The sequence below is a fragment of the Rhipicephalus microplus genome, chromosome X (genome assembly GCF_043290135.1).
Source record: "Rhipicephalus microplus isolate Deutch F79 chromosome X, USDA_Rmic, whole genome shotgun sequence".
NCBI classification, from domain to species: domain Eukaryota; kingdom Metazoa; phylum Arthropoda; class Arachnida; order Ixodida; family Ixodidae; genus Rhipicephalus; species Rhipicephalus microplus.
In genome coordinates this window covers 190,929,677-190,953,233 of record NC_134710.1, presented here as the reverse complement: position 1 = coordinate 190,953,233, position 23,557 = coordinate 190,929,677, and the positions used below count along the sequence as shown (strand labels likewise).

The 23,557-nt window shown below is 43.6% G+C and overlaps 1 protein-coding gene across 2 annotated transcripts in view; it reads right to left on the bottom strand.

Moving 5' to 3' along the window:
* Positions 1-23,557, bottom strand: part of LOC119177325 (rab GTPase-activating protein 1) — a 203,156-nt gene that overhangs the window by 167,152 nt on the left and 12,447 nt on the right. For both annotated transcript variants that reach the window (XM_037428794.2, XM_037428795.2), the window contains exons 3-4: positions 17,069-17,183; positions 10,604-10,787 (exon numbers count right to left, since the gene is read on the bottom strand). In XM_037428794.2, coding sequence (XP_037284691.2) covers positions 10,604-10,787; positions 17,069-17,183 — 299 coding nt within the window. The remainder of the gene's footprint in view (positions 1-10,603; positions 10,788-17,068; positions 17,184-23,557) is intronic.

Sequence of the window (23,557 nt, the reverse complement as noted above, 5' to 3'; positions counted from 1 at the left end):
GGTTTATCCACCCCGGGCGCATACCACTACCCATCACTCTTCAGTTTTTGTGCAAACATCTACAAAATGGAACGATCTTCCTGCTGACATCGTGCACCACTCCAGCATCGCCCATTTCAAAGAAGCCATCGAACAAATCATCTGTTTGTGAACTGTCTACCCCCTCATGTAACACCCCTTGACTGGGGCCCTTGAGGTATTATAAATAAATAAATAAATAAATAAATAAATAAATATAAAGTGGTACAGTCCCACTCCTCAGTGACTAGTGGGCTGTTTGACCTCAACTTACTTATTGCCAATGTACACTAATGATGCCACCTGCATAGGTGGTGAAGCATCTATGGCTCTTTGTTAATAATGATTAAGTTCGAGTAAACCTTTTACAATCACCAATTCATCCGGCTTTTCGAACATTTATGCTTTTATCCTCTTTGTAATTTTAGAATTTTTGATGGGAAGATATCATTAAAGAGACGAGTTTCCTGGGTTCCTTGATAAACTCTAGCATACCTGCCAACCTAGGAGCATGAAAATTCGGGTGACCGCTGTGGGGGGGAGGATGTTGTACAGCTGAGCCCACATATAACAGCCCCACTTAAAACGAACTTTCGCTTAAAACGAACAATATCGGCGTGACCGTGAAAATATACATTGGTTTAATGGCACAAAATCGCACTTACAACGAACGTCTCTGAGCGCCACCGATCGGTTACAGTGAACGGGGTCAGCGCTCTGCAGACTTCCCGGGAAACCACTTTCGACCACCGATCAGGCATCGGCGAGGTGCCCATACATTGTTATGTTAAACGCCAACCCTGCCTCCGCTCCCCTCTAGTTGCCGCTCTCCCCGACCGCTTTTTGTTATGCACCCCTCCTTTTTTTGTCACCCCGCTACTCTGAGCACCTTGCATTGCCAGACGAGGCCCGTGTTTTCACACTGCCACTGATCTTTCGAAGACCGGTCCGCCATCTCCCCTGTTTTTGATCGCTGGTACTGTCGTTGGCGTCGCCGGCCTGGAGTGACCAGACCATTAGCCAACATCGCCGGCTACCGACTCTATCCGATCGTCTGCATCTAGTGCATGCACGTACGCTACCCCACCGATTCTGAAGTTCGTGTTTAGGACCTCTTCTCGCTCACTTTGCACTCGGCTCAGCATGCCCTCCGCGAAAAAGGCTGTTAATTTGCACGGAACGAATCGCGAAGTATCGAAGTCGGTGAGGCCACACAAACACCCCGGCACAACAAACGATTTTTTTACCACGACCGCCAATTCTTTGAACACCGCCGTGCACGCCGTCACAGGCGCTGTCATTTGACCTTTGCACCCGCAGGCACTCTTTAAGTTTAAGTATGCGCGAGTGGCGCGTTTCGCAGACCTTTCAAGCAAGCTACTTGACCTGCCTTCTTCCCGCGTGTTTTGGTTTTCAAGTAATTGCATTGCATTTCAAGTAATTTCAAGTAATTGCGTTTCAAGTAATCATAACCCCTTCGCCCGTCTCCACCACTCCGCGACGCCAGCCAAGCTGGCTCGAATTCAGAAGTTTTGTTTTCTGACCAGAAACAGGCCCAGAGCTGTTCCACGCGTTCTGGCATGTGTGTCGCGTGTGCACGTCTTGCTCGCTCTAGATGTTTGTCTGTGGTCAGGATGGCAGACGGGAGGACTTGCACGCCTTTTCCTGCCGCTCAACAAAACGCCGAAAGTGTGACCGCTTGGCTTGGGCGTAATCTGCACTTTGGGCTTGGGCACAATCTGCAGGTGCCGCGTCGTAGAGCGCTTGCTCATAGCTGTTGACCACCTGGCAGCCAACTTGCCCCTTCGGGCGTCCTGGTATTCAGCTGTGGAGATGGTGAATATTTTGTGGGCGGTGGTGACGGCTACATGCACACAAAACTAGAAGTTCCATGCAGCAGAGCCAAGGCTACATGACCCTCAATTGCAGATTGTTGCAAAGCGAGATGTAGTGCCCCGTATACGTAGCCCGTTGTTTGTCCTCGTGACTTTTGCAAGCGGTCTCATCGGAGGATTTTTACTTGAGGGCTCCTCTGAGTGTTGTATCTGTGATTTGTATGACGATTTTGTCGCATTTTTGTGTAGAAAACAATTTTTGTGGCTCCATGATACTGAAGAAAGAGTTCTTGATTGTACGTGTTATAACATGCAAATGACGCAAGAAATAACGCTGTTGTGGCTCGTATGTGTTATGTTTTAACTTATAAAGTACGAAGGAATGGTACGACACTGTCTAAACTTTTATGGTTAGTCCACACAGCCCGAACGTCCACAGCGCTGCAGAGGACCCAGTCTTGGGTTGTGATTAGTCCGTGGTGGCAGATTTGGTCACTCCTGTCAAAATGATGGCCCCTGGTTCACCTGTGCGAAATCGTTCTCGGATCAGCTTTCACGACAAGGGGCTCTAAATGTGTTCGGGACACTGCGTAAGAAGGGCGGCAGAAACGCAAGCAAGAGTTCTCGCATTAAGAGAACAGCTGCATTCATTAACGTCAGCGAGCGTGCGCTGTACAAGTGGGTAGCGGAGCACGATAAGCACGACGAGGTACTTTCACCAAAGACATGTGCTTTTACGGTGCCGAGGAGAATATTTAAGCACTTTCACAATTACAGTTTATCTATCTCACTGCGCAGTTGCCCAGTGTCCCGAGACGGTCTTGCCGCTTTCGCTGCAGCGCACGTCGCTAGCAGACTGCAGGACGCGGAAGGATACACTTAGATGTGCTCGCCCTCCTGATTGGTTGAAAAGGCCTGTAGCTACCACAGTGCTGCACGGAACTTCTGGAACAGAGTATATTTTCGCGAGGCTGATATTGATGACGTCGGGCCCAATGCCGAACCTAAAGCTTCCGAACAGAACCACTGCGGCGGCGATTTGTGGCAACGTGCCATCGAATCCGACATGAAAGAGCGGGTGGGACATCTGTTGCGATGGTTCCATTACGGCCGATGACGATGCCGACACCATGGAACCGTGCACAGATTAAGGAATTATGAATAAAGTACGTGGCAAGAGCGATTTGGAGGAATCGAATTGTGAGAACGATAAAACTTTGGAGCCAGTGCCTCATGCAGCTTATGCCACGGACCTTGGCGAACGAGCACGCTGCCGTTTGAAATAAACTCAAGACCGCCCTTATCACTTATGCTCTTCTAAACACGTGCATCATAGACTTTCTTGGGCAAAAAAAAATGTTTGTGTTTTCACTCACAACTTTTTTAAAAGTTGTGTTTCATTTACTACGAACTTCGGGATACAGCGAACGGATGCCGCGTCAGGCTCGGGTTCGTTATAAGTGGGTTCGACTGTATACTGTATTTAGTCGCATAATAGGGGCACTATTTTCCCAGAAAATCCGGATCCAAGTTCGGGGTTAGTCTATTACACGAGGTAAAATTTCAAAAAATTTTATTTGCGATGACAACATAAATCGCTGATAATGTATACGTCGCCGAAGTCACGAATATCCATGCTACAGCTGAAACAACCTCCTTCATAGGCTACACTAGCACAAAATGTGTTAAGCATGCAGTCTCGCGAGTCTGAGAATCGAGGCAGGCGGTGCATTCAAATTTCCAAAAATTAATATCGGAAAACCCGTGTTGCAAACAAAATGAAAGAGGAAAAAAAACCGGTACCGGTCGTTCGATTTCTCGGGCTCTCACCCCCATATCTAAGACATTGCAGTAGCATGGCGAACCACCATTCGAGCGTAGAAGTGCCACCAAAGCCTTCCTTCCCTTCAAGTAGAGGCACCGAAAAAAGTTAAATTGATTCCTTACGAAACCACAATATGATCGCCCACAACCGCCACCGAAAAGCATGAACAGTGATTAGGCCTATAGCCTACGGTTTGTATGTTGTCACGGGAAGTTTGTACAAGACAACACGAAGATTGAGTGTTGAAAAGATCACACTCAAGCGCTGATCCAAGAGCAGTGCATGTGATACAATGTCTAGGTTCGCGACTATGAAATCAACAACTACAATAATCCGTCCAGCTTGTGCAAGTCCACGTATCAGCAAATGCGAAACCTCACATCGGAAAGCCAAAAAGCTTTTAAATTTGCGGATGAGGTAGCAAACACAATAACAATGATGTTTTTTCCAACAGGAAACTCAATGCACACTTGACGAGGACGTGATCGCATACAGAGCGTGTGCGATCGGCTAGCGGCCGGAGCTACGCCCGCGCGTCGGTGCAAAGGTTACTTTGACACCCTAGCAACAGCCCTTCTTCCCCACTCAGCAAGCCCGAGAAGCTGATGCAGCGCTGCTGTGGTAATATTTTAAGGAGAGATGCGGGTCGAAAAATGCGAGTTTTTTTCAGAATTACCGATTTTATACTTTCGCCTGTTTTGACAAAATTAGTACCTCTACTGTTATGAAAAAAATAGTACAGGCCGAGACTTAACTTGAAATGCTTTAAAATTTCATCTAAAGAGCACAAGGTGCCTGTTAAAAGGTCCAAAGTGTGCATTCTTCGAGCCCCTTGCCTCCGATAATGCGCCGCCGCTAGCCATTGTTGATCGCATGAGTCAAAGAGTTGAGCCTCACTCTTCAAATAACAAGAGTTTCTCTCGCTGATGCAGCGCAAGAAATAATAAAAAGAATCACTCTTCTGTGCGTTTTTCGAGCGCCGCGACTGGCCTATCACATGGTACGAATCAGGGACTGCCATTGGCCGCTGCGCGCCTGTATGTGCTGTGACACCTGTTTGCGGGGTCCATGTCTTGTCGAGCAGCGCAGCTGAACAATGCTTTTCTCGTGTAATTATCTCCGTTATGAATGAAAAAAGGCATTGCTCACAAGTGAAAGCCGTTGTGCAGCGCGCTCTCTAGGAATAGGCTACGAGCAGCTGGTCCGATTTGCGGCAGTTGTTGGCTTGCAAAAGCCAATGCATCAAAAGTCATTCACACCCGTCAGCCGGAAAGTTCGTGATGAGGCAATGGATGACGTCGGCACCAATCTTGAGAGGTCGAAAGAGCTCGCAGTGAGAGTACTTAGCAGAGACAACATTGCCATTATGTACGACGGTATGTGGCACAAACATGGCTGCAAAATGGCATGACACTGGACTTAATTTGGATTTCGCAGTCCTGTCGAACTTCTTTTTAGCTTGCAGTTGGCACAAGGCTCTGTCAGATGGAGCGGAAGTTTGGCACGCGTTTCATGGCCCTGTCTGTGAGCGAAATGTCTGTGAGGAGTCGGCTCTAAAACGCCGAGATGGACAAACTCATGGTGCTGGCCTATTTTAGTCGCAGTGGCCACTACGAGAAGGATTGTTCTTTTTGGTGTGCAAATTTCATATGATTTATTAATACCTTTCATAAATAAAAACTCAATTTTAACTTCAAAACTCGTTTTCTCAAAACACAAATTTTGCCATTTCTTCCAATGTGCCCCTCCTTTTTCGGGCATTTCTAGTGCTCGGATCTGCATGAAATTTTGCCCAATTTTTTTCCAAAGTATGACAAATGCAATTATCTAGTTTAAATTTCAACATTTTATTGTATAATAAAAAAATTGTGTGTATACCTTTACTAGGACAGGTGAAATATAGACTTTTTTTGTCTATTATTTTTCACACGTATTAGATATTTTTTATGTGCTTTCTAATTAGTTAATTGCATTCTAGACATTATTTGAAGCATTATGAACTATGAAGGGTAAAAAAATTACAGAATTTTAGGGATGAAAAGAGGGGGGGCAAAAGGGTTAAGGTTTTCAATTTGTCATGTTGCAGAGCTAAAAGTGTGTAACTTGCAAGAAAACTAATTAAATATTTGAAATCAGCATAAAAAGTTCCATAAACAGCTCCAGTTTCATTCCTCTGGGGTGAATATTAAAAAAAAAGTGTCTTCGAGTAGCATCTCCCCTTAAATGCAAAGAATTTCTTAGTAGCAAGGCTTTCGCGGCAGCGCTGTTCACACCCCCACTGCACATGCTTACGTCTCGTGCGGGCCCAGGAAGACACCCGCAAAACTGTCCTTCCTCTCTCTCTCTCTTGCCTCGCAAGGCTGATGCAGGTCAGCGTCTGCTAGTAAAAAACCGACTGCTCGCGCTGTACAACCGTTCACTGGCCCTGAATCGCGCGTTCAGAATTCAGTCAATGGCGTCTTTACTAGGCTTTCGCTTGAAATTGAAGGCAACGCTTCTCCTTCATTCAATAAACAAGAACAATAAAGACGAAATAACAACTTAGCATTCCCAAACCATACCCTATTACGCAACATTCATGCGGTAGCCCAACCACTCTGCGATGCACTTACTTGAGTTCCCCCCATGGGAACATGCAGGCGGCTGTTTTTGTTTCCTTTTTCCTCGTTTCAGTTATTGTAAGAGGTCGTCGAATTGCAACCGTGCAAATTTGGTAGAAAACTACTGATCATGACTGAGTTCGGGGTGTGCCTATTATGCGCGAAAATAAAAAAAAATCTAATTTCTCGCTACCAAACTGGCAGTGTGCCTATTATGTGAGTAAATACGGTATATCGTGAATTACTGCGACTGAGACATTCGTGACCCGCTGTCGTTGCTTCCATCTAATGTGGTTGCGAAAGCAAGGCACTGCCCTGCTCTTCCAAGCAAGCCATTGCCCTGCCTGATATTGCCCTGCCCTTCTGCAAACTGAACGTGGCTTTCATGCAAGCGATGCGCACCGAATGAATGAATGCATAACTTTATTTCAAATATTTGTTTTTCTGGTGAAGGTGGAGCTCTCAGTCCAGGGCCTTTGTGGCGTTTGACATCTTGCAAGCTCTGTCGATCAGCTTGAGCTGTTCTTCAGGCTTATAGCAGGAGAGCGCAGCCTCCCACTGATCCGGTGTTGGTGTGCAGTTTCTTGGCACTACCTGTGTGTGTTGGCAGGCCCATGTCATGTGGTGAAGTGTGGGGTGTTCTCTGAAGCGGGCATTTGTTGGGGTATATTCCCGAATGAATTTTACTCAGAAGACTGAGGTTGGGGCATGTATTAGTCTGCAGCTGTCTGCAGGCAAACGACTGCTCTCTACTGAGGTCTTTGTGGGGAGGGGGGTATATCCTCCTCAGGGCTTTCTGGTGTTCTAAAATTGCTCCATAGCGTCTAGTAACTGTGGCTAGTTCCTCATCGTTGTGCACCTCCGGTCGGCATATGCTTGGGCAATGGCGTCGACACGCTGATTCTCTGTCACAGTTTCATGGCTTGATGTTTATGTAATGGAGAAGCTCGAGAAGGTGAGCGAAATGTTTACATTACAGGCGCACATAGGAGAGAATTCGTACTTGTCCCCTTTCCGCGAAGTCACACAACACGGTAACTAAGCTGTGTACGAGTCCAGAAACACTTGCACGTATTTCTTTGCTTTTGACACCTCCATTGACCTTTCAATCGAACTCAGGGAAACAATCATCCCTCACAACCACAAACCAAACACAACTGATGTGGGCAAGTGGCGTAGGCCTAGCATGCAAAATGTGGGAGCCATAAGTTGCATAAGGAGCCATAAGAGACGCATAAGTTGTACATTTTCCCTCGCCTTGAATTTACTTAGCGATACTCAATGATATGGTGACAACTAGAAGTTTAATGCCGTGTGCTCTTCCTCCGCACCAAAACTATCTCAGCAGAAAACACTTATGTACATGCGTGATTAATAAAAAAAAAGAAAAATGCCATGGCGGCCATATTTCGGGAGATTTGAGATAGCATTTATAAAACCGGGAGATCAGGCCAGAGTTCGGGAGTCAACTGGGCAATTTGGTATGCTTTAGTAATAAAGTTTTACTGCACTTGATACAGTAAATGCTGTTTGTTATAACCAGGAATAAATGCTGAACAGACAAGAACTGGACGCTGGTGCAAATTTCCTAAAAGTAGGCTTGTGGGAATAGTAAATTCTAGGTTCGAAGCAAATTTGAAGTGCATAGTGATTTGACTTGAATAATTTCAAATTGAAAAATGAGCATATTTGTGATGATACAACTAACCTGCACAATTTATTTATATAATTTTTTAATGGCATTACTTTTGGTTCAAAGGAAGTAGAAGCAACTTTGAATAGTAGCAGGATTTGACTTTCGGTGGAATGCAAGTGATTTGTAACATAATGTGATGTTTTAAAATTTACTATACTTAGAGCATATAAGGAATATAACAACCTTTTAAACTTAAAAAAGTAAGAATAAATGCGAGAGTAATATGTTCACTAACCCTGAAGTGGGGCTTTGTGGCAGTGCAGATTTGCCTTGTAAAGGTGTACTTATGGTATCACACCTTTCCACTGAAGTGAAATCACCTATAAAGGGAGATTACATGCAGACTAATATACACCTATTTGTACATTTCTAATACTTTGAAATTTCCAATAATTAATATTCGAATCAAAGTGAATTCAAACATGTTATTATTCATTCAAACATTCGCACAAGCCTACTTAAGGGGGGACACGGGTCTTAAAAGGCCAAAAATCGCAAAAAAATCGACTGTTTGAAGCTGACATTTTCGAAATCTGCGCCTATTTTTGCACTTATCTGAGAAGTTTCTAGCTTCTCGCATCATTATTTCTGGTGCAAAATCAATTTATAGCATCCCTGCGAGATGAATGTGAGCGCAATTAACGCTAAAATCGCGCTTTTTCCGTGCCAAACTGTTGCCGTTACACTCGAGCTATCGTGTTCATCTTGATCTCGTTCGGAAGAGTTGTTCTTCATCTTCAATTTCCTGCCACCGCTGGCTCACCTTGCTCATTGGTTTTTTAGCAAAGACGCGTCATCGAGAAGCACTAGCGCGCGATTCAATTGGCTGCTTGGGGCATGTTACCAAATTTAGGCAATCGATTGGCCAAGGGGCGCTTTTGGCGTCTGCTTCACCATCGTGACACGCACGGACATGCACCATTTTGTCATGGTGCTGCTGACTGCTTGCGGCAGTAAAGAAGTTCCGTGCTACAGTAATTTGTGAAGCGGGTGTGGTGGTGGTTCGTTCGCTGTGAACTTCAGAAAGATCCCCGCTATGACCCAGGACAACGAGGATAACGAACTCGACGCGGTCAATGGCGGTTGCCGAGTCACCGATATAGGCCTAACTCACGTACGAGCCCATTGGTTGCCGACAACGTTACTGAGAACGGCTGTGTTTTGCAGCCTCATCAGTTAGAGTACGGCAAATAAAAATCAAAAGTGAAGCCACCAGAGATATCAATCTTTGTAGTGACGGAACAGAAGTGCAGTCTTATCGCTAAACCCGCCGATGATGTGGTTCCCCCCGCCTGATGAAAGGACCTTGAACTGCGCGACGGGTCGTCAGAGTGGAGTACGCCGCGCGTCGACCAACAACAGAAAGTCAATCCGTTCACAGTGAACATGCTCGCGGCCCTCGCAATGGAGGCGACTGGCAACAGGTAGACTGTTTTTAACAACGTGTTCGCAACGTTGTTGCGATCTCCGCTCGAAAATGCGGCAGTCTTACGTGAAAAGGAAACTAACACCTCGGCACTCGTGTAGCCTCGAAATTGATGAGCGAGAGAGCAACTTTGGTTCGCGATACTTACAGGTAACTTATTCTGGAGAAGCCGCAAAACATCGCCGCATTATTCGACGGATCGTGGATGACGCACGCACATTTGTCGCACATTGCCGTCAGTACAGTCACCGAACTGATAAGTGGCCTCGCGGCAGACGAGCACACGGCGACAACTTGCTACAGGACTAGAAGAAACGACGCGCTCGTACAAACGATCAGTTTTAACTGAAAAAAAGAAAGCTTTAACTGTAGTATTGTTATTCATATTTAGTTATAAAACAAGTATAGTACCTCTCTGCAATAGCAAAAATATTGCAACAGTATTTCATCTTCGCAATTCCAGGTTCTATTGATGGTTGTCAGCTTAAAGGGCCAGTAACAGGCCACAACTTTTTTTAAATTTTATACTTCACAAGCAATCTAGCTAATTCATATCAAAGGCTGTGACGATCACATTTTGAGAAAACTGAAGCGCTGTGCACCGCTATATTTCGCAAAACAATTCTCGTGCCCCTCTCCAGCACCCCACCTCTCCAGCGCCTCTTATGCAAAGTAATTTATTATTGCCCATGGGCAACATTATGAAGCACAGACTTTGTTGACTAGTCCTTTGCACTACAAAATGGTGCCATGCCATATGGAGATGCAGTTTTGGCCATTTCGCATGCGCAGTTAACATTTCCATTTTCCCATGCTACTCTCTGCTGTTTTGGTAGACCCCTATCCTATCAAAACAAGCAGTATTGCCATAACAAAAGCCTCCGATATAAAAAATGATTCACATGCCCTGCTTACTTGTTTGCCATGTCCAAAACTGGTTAAAGGCTGTTGAAAATGGGTGGCTGCCTAGGTTGCTGATGCAAGTGTAGTGACCAGTGGTACACCAAGAAGTGTACAGCTTAGAATATCCAGGTAATGATCTTGCATCCCTCAAGCTTTACACAATTGGTGGAAAAGTTCAAAGAGAATTTTTTTTTTTTCACAAACATGTTTAGACAGTAATCCGATTCTCTAACCTGACAGTTATTGCCTTTAGTTCCCCTTTCATTCCAAAAGGAGAGATGATAAAAAACATGTACTTACGTGACAACACCTTCAGAGTCCGGAGGCACTACTAGTGCCACATGAATGTGCTGTTCTGGGGACTGATCATTAAGGATGGCCATGTTGCGTTGAATCTCCAGTTCACTTCGTGGAGCATTGATTGCTGCACAGCCCAGGTAGGCCACATTCTCAAAGGCCTGCTCACCAGCTGCCACCTCAGAACCTAGCAGAATACCAATCACATTTGCTTCATGTTGAAACTTCCTGTCTACACGATGCAATAAAATGTACAAGCTGAAGGTTCTTGTTGAGCAGCAAACCATAAAAACTGCAATCAGTACAAAAAGAGGGCATCCGAGAATGCTTTAAATACAATGATTTCAAATGCCAATAAACAGCTTACGACAGTGGTGACTACTACTGCATTGGTAGGTAAGTTTATCCCCTGAATAAACATACTGGAATACTGCATCCTTATCACATGGTTCGTACAGGTTTCAACAGCCCAAACTTGAAGGTTTTTAATGAATTTCAAGTCCCCATCGAAGATTTCACAAGGACGTGATGCAGCACCCCAAGTAGAAATGTTTTGCTATGACCATGTTTCTAAACAATATCAGCAGCGTTACAGATTTATAAAACACAACATCGATTAGACATGTACAGTTTTAATCACGTTAGATTCCTAACAAGCATAAAATTTCACAGCAGCTGCTGGAAACTCTTCAGTATTAGCCAATTTTTTCACCTTGGAAGACGATACACGATACCCAGGGTTACAAACAATTATAGAAAAGACAAGACATCTTCTTTCTGTCCCTTTATTTTTTATTTTTTTTGTAAGCTTGCACCATGCAACATCTCTTAAGTATTAACACACAGAGTGGCCCACCACAAGGTATCGTTGATTTCTTTTAGTTCTTCCATTTTAATTGTATTTATTCTTTGGGAAACTGTTCAGTTTCAGTGTCGATTGATATGTGGGGTTTAACGTCCCAAAACCACCATGTGATTATGAGAGACGCCGTAGTTGAGGGCTCCGGAAATTTTGACCACCTGGGGTTTTTTATGTGCACCCAAATCTGAGCACACGGGCTTACAGCATTTTTGCCTCCATCGAAAATACAGCCGCCGCAGCCGGGATTCGATCTCGCGGTTTCACTATCAAGGTGATGTGCAAATAAGGCTTAACTTTTTTAGAGTAGTGATCTGCTGAAGCCACAAAAGGTTAACGACTGCTTCAGAACTTTTTCCTTGTGTTCCCAATTTGATATTTGAATGCATTTTCGACTGCCAAAAGTCATAAAGCTTCTCCCATTTTTTAGCTTTAATATAAACTGAATAATGAAATGGACTTATACCAGCACGCCATGCTAATAGGCAAATACTACTGTGCATAAAGTCAATGTCTCTGTATCTAAAGAAAGAACAACAAACACTGTGTGAGGGGAGCCAATCACTGAATGTCATCAGCACAGTCAGCAGCATTATTTAGAACTTTTTTCTTTTGTATTTCGCTCACACACGTCACTTTTTTAAACGCTTCAGCTGCACATGAACAGTGAATATTGTTTGAGCTAGAAGGTGTGTCGTTTAGTGTTGCATGCTTCTTGTATGACCGTTAGATATAGATGATAAGAAAAATAGCATAAGATTTAAATAATAATAATAATAATAATAATAATAATAATAATAATAATAATAATAATAATAATAATAATAATAATAATAATAATACCCTAACTTAATGTCCCAAAACAATACAATCATTAGAAATACTGCACCAGAAGGCTCCGGAAATTTGAACCTTCTTTAACATACACTGACATCGCACAGTACATGGGCCTTTAGCATTTCAACTCCATCAATATATAAGTACTGGAGGTGGAGCCAAGTCCCCAGGAGGGAAGTCAAGAGAAAGTGTGAGGACTGACAAGCGGGGAAATCAAATGAATGGTAGGACAAGGATAAACGCGGGTGGGGAGCCATCACTGAGTATGGAATGTGCCCTTGGTGCTGGCCTGATAAACGTTTACCTACTTAGCAACTCTGATAGTCGATATTAGACACCATAAGCTAAGAAATTCAACCATTCTTAAGGGAAGAAAACAATTCCAGGACTTTCAAGGACCTTAAAAGTGTACATACATTTCAAAGGTTTCAAGCACACATACACATCCTGTCATCAGTTAAATACCACAATGATGAAAACCCCAGGCAATTAATTATTTTTGCCATCCTGGTAATGGCCCATAGAATTCAATGCATTTTGTACCTCTCGACAATAAATGTCACTGCAATGCAGTCCCACATTAACAAAGTTTGTCGAAACGTTACCCATACTATCTATCTGGCAACACTAAGAGTTAAAAAAAATGCTGAAATGCATTGTTTGCCCAGCTTAAAGTGCATAAAATACCGTCAAAGTGCACTTATATCAGTTCTGCCATTTTACATACAAAAACAGAAAAGATTCCAATGCAATTACTAGAAAGACATCATGGCCTCCACTTTTCTTCTCAAATGCTTGCATCAAATGGAACAGTCACTTTGCCATAAATAAGAACTGATCAGTCTTGCAAGCAAACTCTCCCCAAAGTCTTTCCCTTTCCTTTATCCCTCATAGTGATTGTCCAATACATGATCTATGAGGCAGTGCATTGGCTGAGAACATCATAGGGCCATCCCGTCACAACTCTGCCTGCACGTGCACTCACATGACCATCACATGTTGAGTTCATACTTTCTGGCTTTAATCATTCTACCCAATGCTCTCTCCCGATTTTTTTCTTCCTCCTTGGTGCATTTGCCATGGAGGAAGAGAGCTTTTGCAAGTATAAAGGTGAGCTTTTGCAAGTATAAAGGTGAGCTTGCTAAGTAGGTAAGCTGCAGGACCCTGGTTCAAATTCCACCCCCTGACACATATTCCTAATTTAGTCGGGAAGCCCCAGGCAAGACATAACATATCACAGGCACGAAATCGCTTTTTAAGATGTTTTATATTCAGAATTACGATACCATCAATGGTGTAGCACCACAACGTACAGGCAAGAAAGCTAATCCAGTGGGGGAATAAACAAAGAAAGTTAAGATTCTGGGTTTTTTTTCGTGACAAAGCTGTGGTATCATTTTGAGACACACTATAGTGGGGGACTTGGGATAATTTAGGCCCCCATGTGGGTTCTTAAATATAGACCTAAATTATTCATAACGTAGTCACTAAGGCTTAGAATGAAACTTGTGTCTTCAAGCTTAGCAGCACATCTAAGCCACAAAGCAACCATGATGGCCCCACTGCAAAGCAAATTATTGTTTGAATGAGTGAAGCTAAAGAATAAAGGATACATTAAACTCTGTAAGCAAACAATTTATATAAATACAGTGCATATTAAACAATTTAAATGAGTACAAGTACAAACTTTAAAGTAAGAACCTTTGCTTGAATGACAGTGCGGAACACAGCTGATATATTATCTACCATGACCACTGGATGGAAACACATATGATACAGCCTTCTACATGCTACTAAAACAATGTAAAATGGCTCGTTCCCAGAGCCACCACAACGGCGCCACCAGAGGGGGATGAGAGTTCCTGCGGGATTAGATGTGTGGTGTGCTGTGGCAATTATGCTTGAGTGTGTGCGTATCCGTAATGTGTGAAATATTTCCAAATCCACCTAACGCACATATCTGCTTACTGCTGCCCTTGCTTGAAGATAGCTACCAGAGAATTTACAGACTTGCCCTGCCTAAGATGCAACATCTGACACAGAGTTTTTCACGAAAGACGCAATCACAAGAATGTTTTGATGGTAAACTTGACGACCACAGGTAACGAATCTGGAAGGGTTCCACCTAGCCTAATATGTAAAAAATTTTAATTTGGCTCTCAGCTTGTCCCTTCAGGTTTAATCATTACATTCAGATAAAAACAACCATGAAGACTGCAACTGCCACTCTTTACCAAGCAAAGAAAATAAAATTGATTTATTCCTCCAAACACGCTTATATGTAACACACATACAACAAAATATCACATACCACAGTCACAAAATGATGCTTAGCGCAAGTGCGCGACTATGTAATAAAAGCAGAATCGAGCCACTTGAAAGAAGTTTCTCTCCGCCCAGCAAGTTCCATTTTATGCCCGATTTTAACAGTGGGCATGAAATTGGGGCAAAAGACGAAGTCAAATTATTCAATACAAGGCCAGCGCACTTTCCTGCCATCACTTGCTCCTTGTTGTTGTTTTTTTGTGCTGCACATACCTTTACATCAAGTTCTACAATGCTGCCTTTCGAAATCGAAGACATCATTCAGCAGGAGGTGGCACGCCAACTGTCTATGCTCCCTCTCACCGATGAGGCCATATAGCAACTGCCGCCTGAGCGTATTTTCTTTCTTCTCTTCAGTACATTATTATTGTTATTATTATTATTATTATTATTATTATTATTATTTAGTTTCTTAATATTTGATTTCCTGCGATTCATAGTTTGCGGTGTGGAATATATATAGCGGTGGGTTACACATGAGAAAATACGGTATCAAAGTAAACTGCACTTCTACTCTTCACACACAGCTGTGCATATTCGTGGAGTGGTAGAAGCCTCTAATTTGTCTTGGCCTTAGGGTCAGTCGTTTTCTTCAATATCATGCTCAGCGTGCTTCTTGGGATGTTGTAAGTAATGGCGATGTCAGAATTCTTTTCTCCATGTTGGACTTTCTAGATTATTGCCAGCTTTATGGAGAACAGCAGGTTCTTCCTTTTATATTAGCACAGCGGCTATTTTAAGAACAAAGGGATAATCATGACGAAACAACAAACTGCAACTGCACATGACGGGCACGATGACAAGGAATCACGAAAGAAAGCACGTGATGACAGGCAGCCGCTTCTACTACATGCAGTGCTCTTTTGATCACACCACTCACACTCACAAATACATGTGGAAAAAACTTCCTCCGTTAGAAAAATTCAATTTTGTTATGGGAAAGCCAACTTTTTGGGGAGTTTTGCATAGCTTGATGTTTGATGTGTGAAGTGTTCAGACTATCCTTGTACGATGCAGCTATAGATTTTCCTATGCATTTACACTAAATGATCCTTGCGTTCAAAAACAGTTCAATATGAAGGATATTCGATTTACCCCAATTCGGCATTAGGCTAATTTGATGACTGTTGGGGAATGTCGTGTGACAGCAACTAAATTGCTGCAGTAGCTGCTGCAATGGTTTTACCAGTGCCTTTTTCTCCAGACCACTTGTCCCCAGTCCATCGCACCCAGACGGCTACAATTGTAGCTAAGGCATTCACACCCTATCCCATAGAAAGCTGCCCGACTTGGCTGGCCAAACCATGTGTGTTTACATCCTGAGCCAGGCCCAGACAAGGCCCAGACAAAGTTTTGTCCAGATTCTTTTGCTGCACCCTCCTCCTTTACTTTCCTTTAGTTCTCTTTGCTATCACGGTCTTTCATCCTCCCCAACACAGTGTTTCCTTGGTAGCTATTCTTCTCAGTTTTCCTCCAATCGTTTTTTTTCACTATCTCACTATCACTGCTATTCAGTATCCAGTGCACTCTGCATCTGCTTTCTTTCATTGTACCTACTGTCTATGGTTGAATAGTTTCACCACCAAGAACAACATAAAACCTACAAGCAGATGCTTGAAAACTGCCATAAATAGCATTCCACAATGAGCTTCATCTCTTCAGGGTATGAATTGCTGCGCTGACATACAGATACCACAAAGCAAAATTAGCCTTTATGAGTAATTAATGTCACGATGAATATATTTGGAACATCATTCTTGTATAAAGATCAAGCCTGCAGTTGTAAGAGTGTGCTGGGTTGTCTTAGGAAAGGATTACCCATGTTAATTTATGATTTCTCTGTTGCTCCTGGTTGCTTGGCAAGTACATGATAGAGGGTGTAGGACATTTAGAGTTTCAGAGAAACCATTATATTTCAACGAATAACTTCATGGCATGTCATAAACTCACATCTTCCTTCAACTTTGTTTGCTTCAGGGTGACAATCACATATACACCAAGTATACAAAAAAGGGAGACCGGCACTGACTTCTTGAAAACCCCTGTTTTGCGGGATCTTCTCCACACAATCTGACCCCAACCCTCAAACATCATGATAGAGAAACAAAAGTAGGACTTAGATATGTCAATGACTGTTTTGTTGCAGCTCTCCAAAAATAATCCCGTGAAAACTGCTGCCAACACTATTTTAAAGAAGCTTCACACAATCTGTATTACCCTAGAAGAGCCCAACAAAGGAAGTTTGCTATTGCTAGATTTTAAGTTCAAAACAGAGATCACTAGCGGTGCATTTTGCAGACACAATAAAAAAATATTAATTATGTCATTTTAAAGCCAATTTCACACCTCAACGATGATGTGAAGCTATGAACAACAGGTTTTACCCTCTTGTGATTGCCACAGTGCTAGTACAACACATCCAGCAAAGAACATTAAAAATGCCATACCAGAGTCTAGTGACGATGACCTTGGCTTTGGGTCTGGCATAACTTCTTCAGGAGAATTCTCCAATGACTTCATTTCACCGTCTCTGCCTTTTTCGTCCCCACTATGAATTGAATCCTGTAGGGAAACAAAGCACACAATGAAGTATATGGTATCATCACATCTATGCATTAGATCACATCTGTGAAAAAACGCCTAAGCTTCGCCTTTAAGAGTTGGACGCGGTAGTGATATTCTGTTCTTAGTGCATACTTCAAAGACTTATTGTATCAAGTCTTTTCGAACTTGCTATATGCACCCACTACTTGGCCTTGATGATGCAGTAGCGTGTGTGCTTTTTGTAGTGGGTGACTGTCTTTAAATTATGAAGTCATTATGATAATCTTATGTTCTGAAGCCCCATGACAATGTACACTTGTACCACGCATTATTACCGCACCATTTCATGTTGTAATATGAAGCATGTACACAGAATACAAGTTTTTGTACAGCATGAAAGTAACTTTCACTGCATTTCCAAGCAGAGGCAGTTATTTTCACTGTATTCACAAGCAGAGGCATGTCTGTGTAACATAGCACCCGCTTGCCATGCAAAGTACCCGGGTTCGATCCCCCACTCAGACCCAAACGATCCGGGTTTGATCCAGACTGGCACCCAAAATTTTTTTTATTTGCATCTTTCTCGATTTTTCGGTCACGCATACATGATGATGTTTTGCTCACAACCAATGACGCCGACGCTGGAATTTCTGTGAAACGAGCTCTTTAATGCTATGGCATTAATATTGACACCAGCAAAAAGTGATGTCCAGAGAAAACATGGAAAAAAGAATTGCAATATGCAAAGTTGAGAACAACATAGGTGGTTCAAGCTTTTCGAGCCACATGCTTATTTTTACAACGCAATAATTGGAATGGCAATTTCCTAGGATTTTTGGCACAATTGGCATATGTCAACACAGCTGCTTAGATGCAACATAAGTTGAAATCGGTAAGAATGCCATCACTATGTCAAACACATGCTCAAAACCAGCTACATCTCCAAAGGGTTAGGATCTGGACATTTGGATCAGCGACTCAGCTGTTCGGTTTCTGTAGTATGCCTCGATAGGGACGAAGCCATTTGGCTAGTCAACTTTTGATCCATTGTACCAGTTCAATCACATGCAATAACTGCAAGAGAGAGCATAAACGGTACAACTAAAGACAAAAAGAATGTCATCCCAAAATGAGATATCCATATCTGAGTGAACATTAGGCTTCTGGGCTACCATTCTGCAGCCAAAGCTCCAGAAGAAGGAAGGACTCTCCAACCAAGTTTAGTTTTTCACTTTTTAACTACAAAGCCTTACGTTTTGATGCCCATTCAGCCTACTCTTCAGGAATTGACTGTTCAGCCGGCTCTCGAGCTGGTAATTTTTACAGCGAAAGATGTTATGAGATCACAACAAGAGTCAAATGCATTGTAATAGTCCATAAGCACTATCGAGCAAAAAAAAAAAAGCTAAGGATACAATAGGATTCGAACTCAGGTTCCCTGTGTGCCAGCCCAGTATTCTACCACAGAGCCACGCTGGTGCTTGCAACTCCATTGCAAACTGGACTTAGCCAGGCTTCACGTCGGGAAAGGAATCGTGTAAATGTGAGTAATGAAGCATTAAGAACTAACCAGGAGCCACACAATGCGAATTTCGTAACGAATGGGTCGTCGAATGCTCCAACCCATTAGAAAATCTTCAGGCATAATTTCAGATTCTTTATTTCAGCATTCATATTTCTTAATCATCGTCAGTCACAACATCAAAAACATTGCACAAAATTTCTTTCAACTGTGCAGCGGGTACCATGCTTCTCCAAAGAATAACGAAGGATGGTATACTGAATGCCTCCCAACTACACAAAAATAATGATGAGTAATGGCATAGTGGGTAACGTGCAAGTGTTCTTGTAGCAGTTACCCAAAGAGTGTGCAAAAAGGTTCTGAAAGGCTGCTCTTCCAGCTTTCGCTGTGACGGTGCTGTGCGTTTTGCACAGGCCTGGCGATTATTTAGCAGTTGTGTCCCTTTCCATCACTCTTGTCAATACGTTTCCTTCTCAATTTATTTTGAAGGTCATATGCATGCATGTTCAGTAGTGCACTCATTGGTTGGTTGATGTTTCCCAGTGTCATTTGTATATACCATGATACCAAGTATCGTCTTTTTGTGTGGCTACACCTTTTGCATCATTGACCTCGGTGCTCTCAGAAGTTGATGCAATGGTTCAGCTTTTCAGTGTGTTTTGCACGAGTGTGTCTTTCTGCATTGAAACTATGTACGTCGTCGTTGTGCTGATGAATCCTTTTCTGGGAAGTTTTTAGTCTCACCGATGTGAGTGACGTGGCAATCAGAACAGGGAACTTCTAAACTACCAGCAATTGTTCTTTTGGTGGCCTGTCTTTTGTTCCCAGAAAGAGCTGTTCCGAGTGTTGGGGTGCGGTGTCAATTTCCTTTTCTATAAGAGCCCTGCAACACTTTTCTAAGAAATTGCCGAATGGCTTCATCAAAGAGCTTATTGCATCCAAAATCAGCTGCCTCAAAAATTTTTAGAGTTAGCCAAGTAAGGGCAGAGTTATACCTCGATCACACTAGCAAATTTAGGGTCACTTTGAGCAAGTGCACTTCTGCCTCCAAAGTGTCACTTTGGTGGCATGCTGCTATACGAGAAAGAGAAAAGTACTTTGGTGATGGTCGTGATAGCAATGGGTACATGAGTAGCATAACAGATACTCGTTATTTCAGGCATATCTTAACTAATAATGTATTACAGCTGTAAGCAGCCCTTAAAAAAAAAAACTTTACATAAAAACGTGGCTGTGGCCATTGCGCGGCTTGCGCTGGGCAAGCCCCTGGCAGTCAAGGCAGTAAAATGGCGGAGAGTGAGAATAGCAGTGTAGTTTTTTGTAGTTTAGCATGTATTAATGAATCAAGATATTCCTACTAAAAAAATGACAGTTGAAAAAATGCTATCAACTTGGCTTTGGAATAATAACTTATTCGCAATCCACTGCTACCGAGGCTTCACACTCTATTGCAGTGAAGCGAGTTCAACGATTGCACTTGTTGGCAAGTGCGCTTTCCAGCGAGTGATACTAAGCATTCCCTTATGACAGCGTCCTAATGACATTTGCAGTGAGGTGCTCTCCCTCAAAGGGCATTTAGGTTGCCCAGTGAGGGTATAACAGGAATTTGTCGCACACTTGAAGCACTTTTTCCCTCTCTTCGTGCTAGTAAGCGTGCTGAAAGCTACACAGGGAAGGGAATGACAAGGAGGCAAGAAGACTCGTCCTTTTGCCAGGACATGACCTTGAGCAGTTTTTTTTTATTGTTGTTTTTTTCCCGAGCACACGGCTTACTTTTCGCGTGATCACAAGAGAGCATGCGGGCACGTGGCAGAATCCTGTGGCAACCACGATAATTGCACAGCTCATAATGCTCAAGTCAGCCAATGGCCATGGACTTATATGGCACAAGTATATGGCACAAGTATATGGCACAAGTATATGGCACAAGTAATTAGGGTATATGGCATTATGTGTAGAGAGATTAGAGAGCGATTTCTAGTTCCACACCACATGCTCCCCCTTAATGTTTGGCTCGCAAGTTCTTGTCAGCCTCGATCGATTGCCAGTGATTTCTGACCATGTTCTCACCATCAAAAAGTGCAAAGGACCCCTACAACCTTTTTGCTATGCAGGATTCCCCTGAACTGATTTGCAATAATGCTTCTCTATTTGTTTATTTTTTCCAATATGTGGGTAAGCCCTGGCTGCTCCCTTGCAGCCTGATGTCTGGCTGATCAAAAAATCAAACCTCTGTCATATAAACACAGCAGCTTGATGAGTTGATCATTAGAACACTACCACACACGTTCACATGTACATGTATGCTTATTACGTGCCAGTCAGCTGTGGCTTTGGCATGCATTTGGAATGACCCCACTCTCTAGGAGTGATGCCACTTATTACTACATCATAGCACTTAATTATGAGAGCCAACAATCAGAAATGTGGGATCTACATCGTTGTACTTGGCCTACAATACTTGGCCCGCAGAAAGATGATAGATGGAGAAAGCTGACCTGTGCAAGTGCAGGCAGGACTCTGGCAACTGATTGAAAGTACAACGGGTCACAATGGCAGAAAGCCAAGTTGAGACAGGAGAAAAGGCATCAGAGCAGGTGGCCTCGCAGTGTTCATGTGGAGCGCTGCCTGCTGGGTGTCGGCAGCCATGTGGACACTCCCATGTGTGCATTCTTTGAGAGGCCATAAGCTGAAAGCCAGCTTGCCTGCTTGAACCACTAAAGGGCTGGCAGCATTTAAAGGTGCATCACTCTGTGCCAACATGGCACCTAAACGAAACATTACAGGAAGTGGAAAAAAATAATTGTTGCATGGAGTAACAACTTCAATATGTTCCAAATTGAAGCTTTGAGGCCTCTACATTAAAACAGGGTGTGCTTGCATCTGCAAACATTTGCATTTTTTAGCAACTTTTAATGATCAGAAAATTAGTGAGCAAGTTAAAGTAAATGGCGCCTTTCATTGGAGTGCACACTCTCACAGTTACAACAAGTTATAATTACTCAATAGCTTGAGCATGAATGTAGCGAATACTGTTACGAAAATTTTAAAAATATTTTTTTTGCATCTACATAATGATTTTAGTAATGTTGTTTCATATATTATTTTGAGCAATATATTGTTACAGGGATGACAAACACATGGAAGAGAGAAACGAGTGTATTTCCAATATTTACAGATAGGTGTGACACCCCAGGGTTGCCCGACTCTCGCGTGGCAATTCCACTTCTTTTTCATCGATTCGTCTACGACGGCGGAGCCATGCCCACTGCCTCGTAACATCAAACCTGGCGGACGAAGCGCCGTCACGGCGCCGCTAAGCCAATCAGGACTGGCATTAGTGTTTTAGTCGCGACACATGAACAACATCAGTAGGTGGTGTGGCAGAAGATGAGTGTGGTTGAACAGGAGTGATGAGGTAGTCGACGTCGGTGACCTTACAGAGAACTTTGTAGGGCCCTGTGTATCGTGGGAAGAGCTTCTCGCAAAAGTCTTCACGTCGCTACGACATCCAAAGTAGGACGAGAGAATCAGCAGGGTAGTCAACGTTGTGGTGCCAGTCATCGTAGCGGACTTTTTGTGAGGCCTGAGAAGCAGTGAGCCAAGTGTGCGCGATTTGGCAAACGACGTGGGCTCGCGAAGCAACGTCCTGAGCATATACCGTTGGTTTAGTAGTATTAGAAGGAAGGAGTGTGTCGAATGGCAACGCAGGGTGCGGCCGTACAGAAGAAAGAACAGAGAAGAGCCGGCGGTGTCATGCCTTGATGAACTGTATGCAAACGTAACATAGGGGAGCGTTGGGTCCCAGTCAGTGTGGTCAGCAGAGACGTACATGAACAACATGTCTGTAAGAATTCGCTTGAGGCGCTCCATGAGATCGTTGGTCTGGGCAAGATAGGCAGTAGTAAGGTGATGTTCGGCAGAGCAGCTACGGAGGATTTCGTCGATAATTTTTGCGAGGAAGCAGCGGCCACGATCTGTCAGAAGCTGGCGCGGAGCCCCATGCTGCAGAATGACGTCATTCAGTAAAAAGTCTACGACGTCTGTAGCACAGCTACTTAGCAAGGCACAAGTTATAGCGTATCTCGTCGCATAGTCAGTTGTGACAGCGATCCATTTGTTGCCTGACACAGACGTCGGGAAAGGACCAAGCAAGCCGAGACCAACGCGGAAGAATGGTTCTGGGGGAACGTCGATAGGTTGAAGCAGGCCAGCTGTATGGAGAGCAGAACGTTTGCGACGCTGGCAGTCCTCGCAAGCAGCGACATAGCGGCGCACAAATTTATACAAGCCAGGCCAAAAGAACCGTTGCCACACGCGATGATAGGTGTGTGAATACCCCAGGTGTCCTGTCGTCAGAGCATCATGCAGATGTTGAAGAATGGTCGCACGCAGGTATCGGGGAATAACTAGCAAAAATTCCAAGCTATCAGGCTTCATGTTGTGGCGATACAGAATTTCGTTGCGGAGGACATATTCACAGAGCGAAGGGTTAGAATGTCCTGAAGATATTCACTCAATGACCATCTTGAGGGTTGTGTCCCAGCGCTGCTCTGTACCGATGTCACACAAATCAGATATGGCGAGCACACAAGAATCGCTCTCATGGACAGCGAGGCTAGCAGGGTCCACCGGATAGCGCGAGAGACAATCGGCATCTTGGTGCAACCTGCCAGACTTATAAATTACGTCGAAGTTATACTCCTGAAGACGTAGAGCCCAGCGACCTAGGCGACCAGTTGGGTCCTTGAGCGACGACAACCAACACAGAGCGTGGTGGTCCGTAATAACTGAAAACTCCCGGCCATACAAGTAGGGGCGAAATTTCGCTACAGCCCAGACCAGCGCAAGACACTCGCGCTCCGTTATC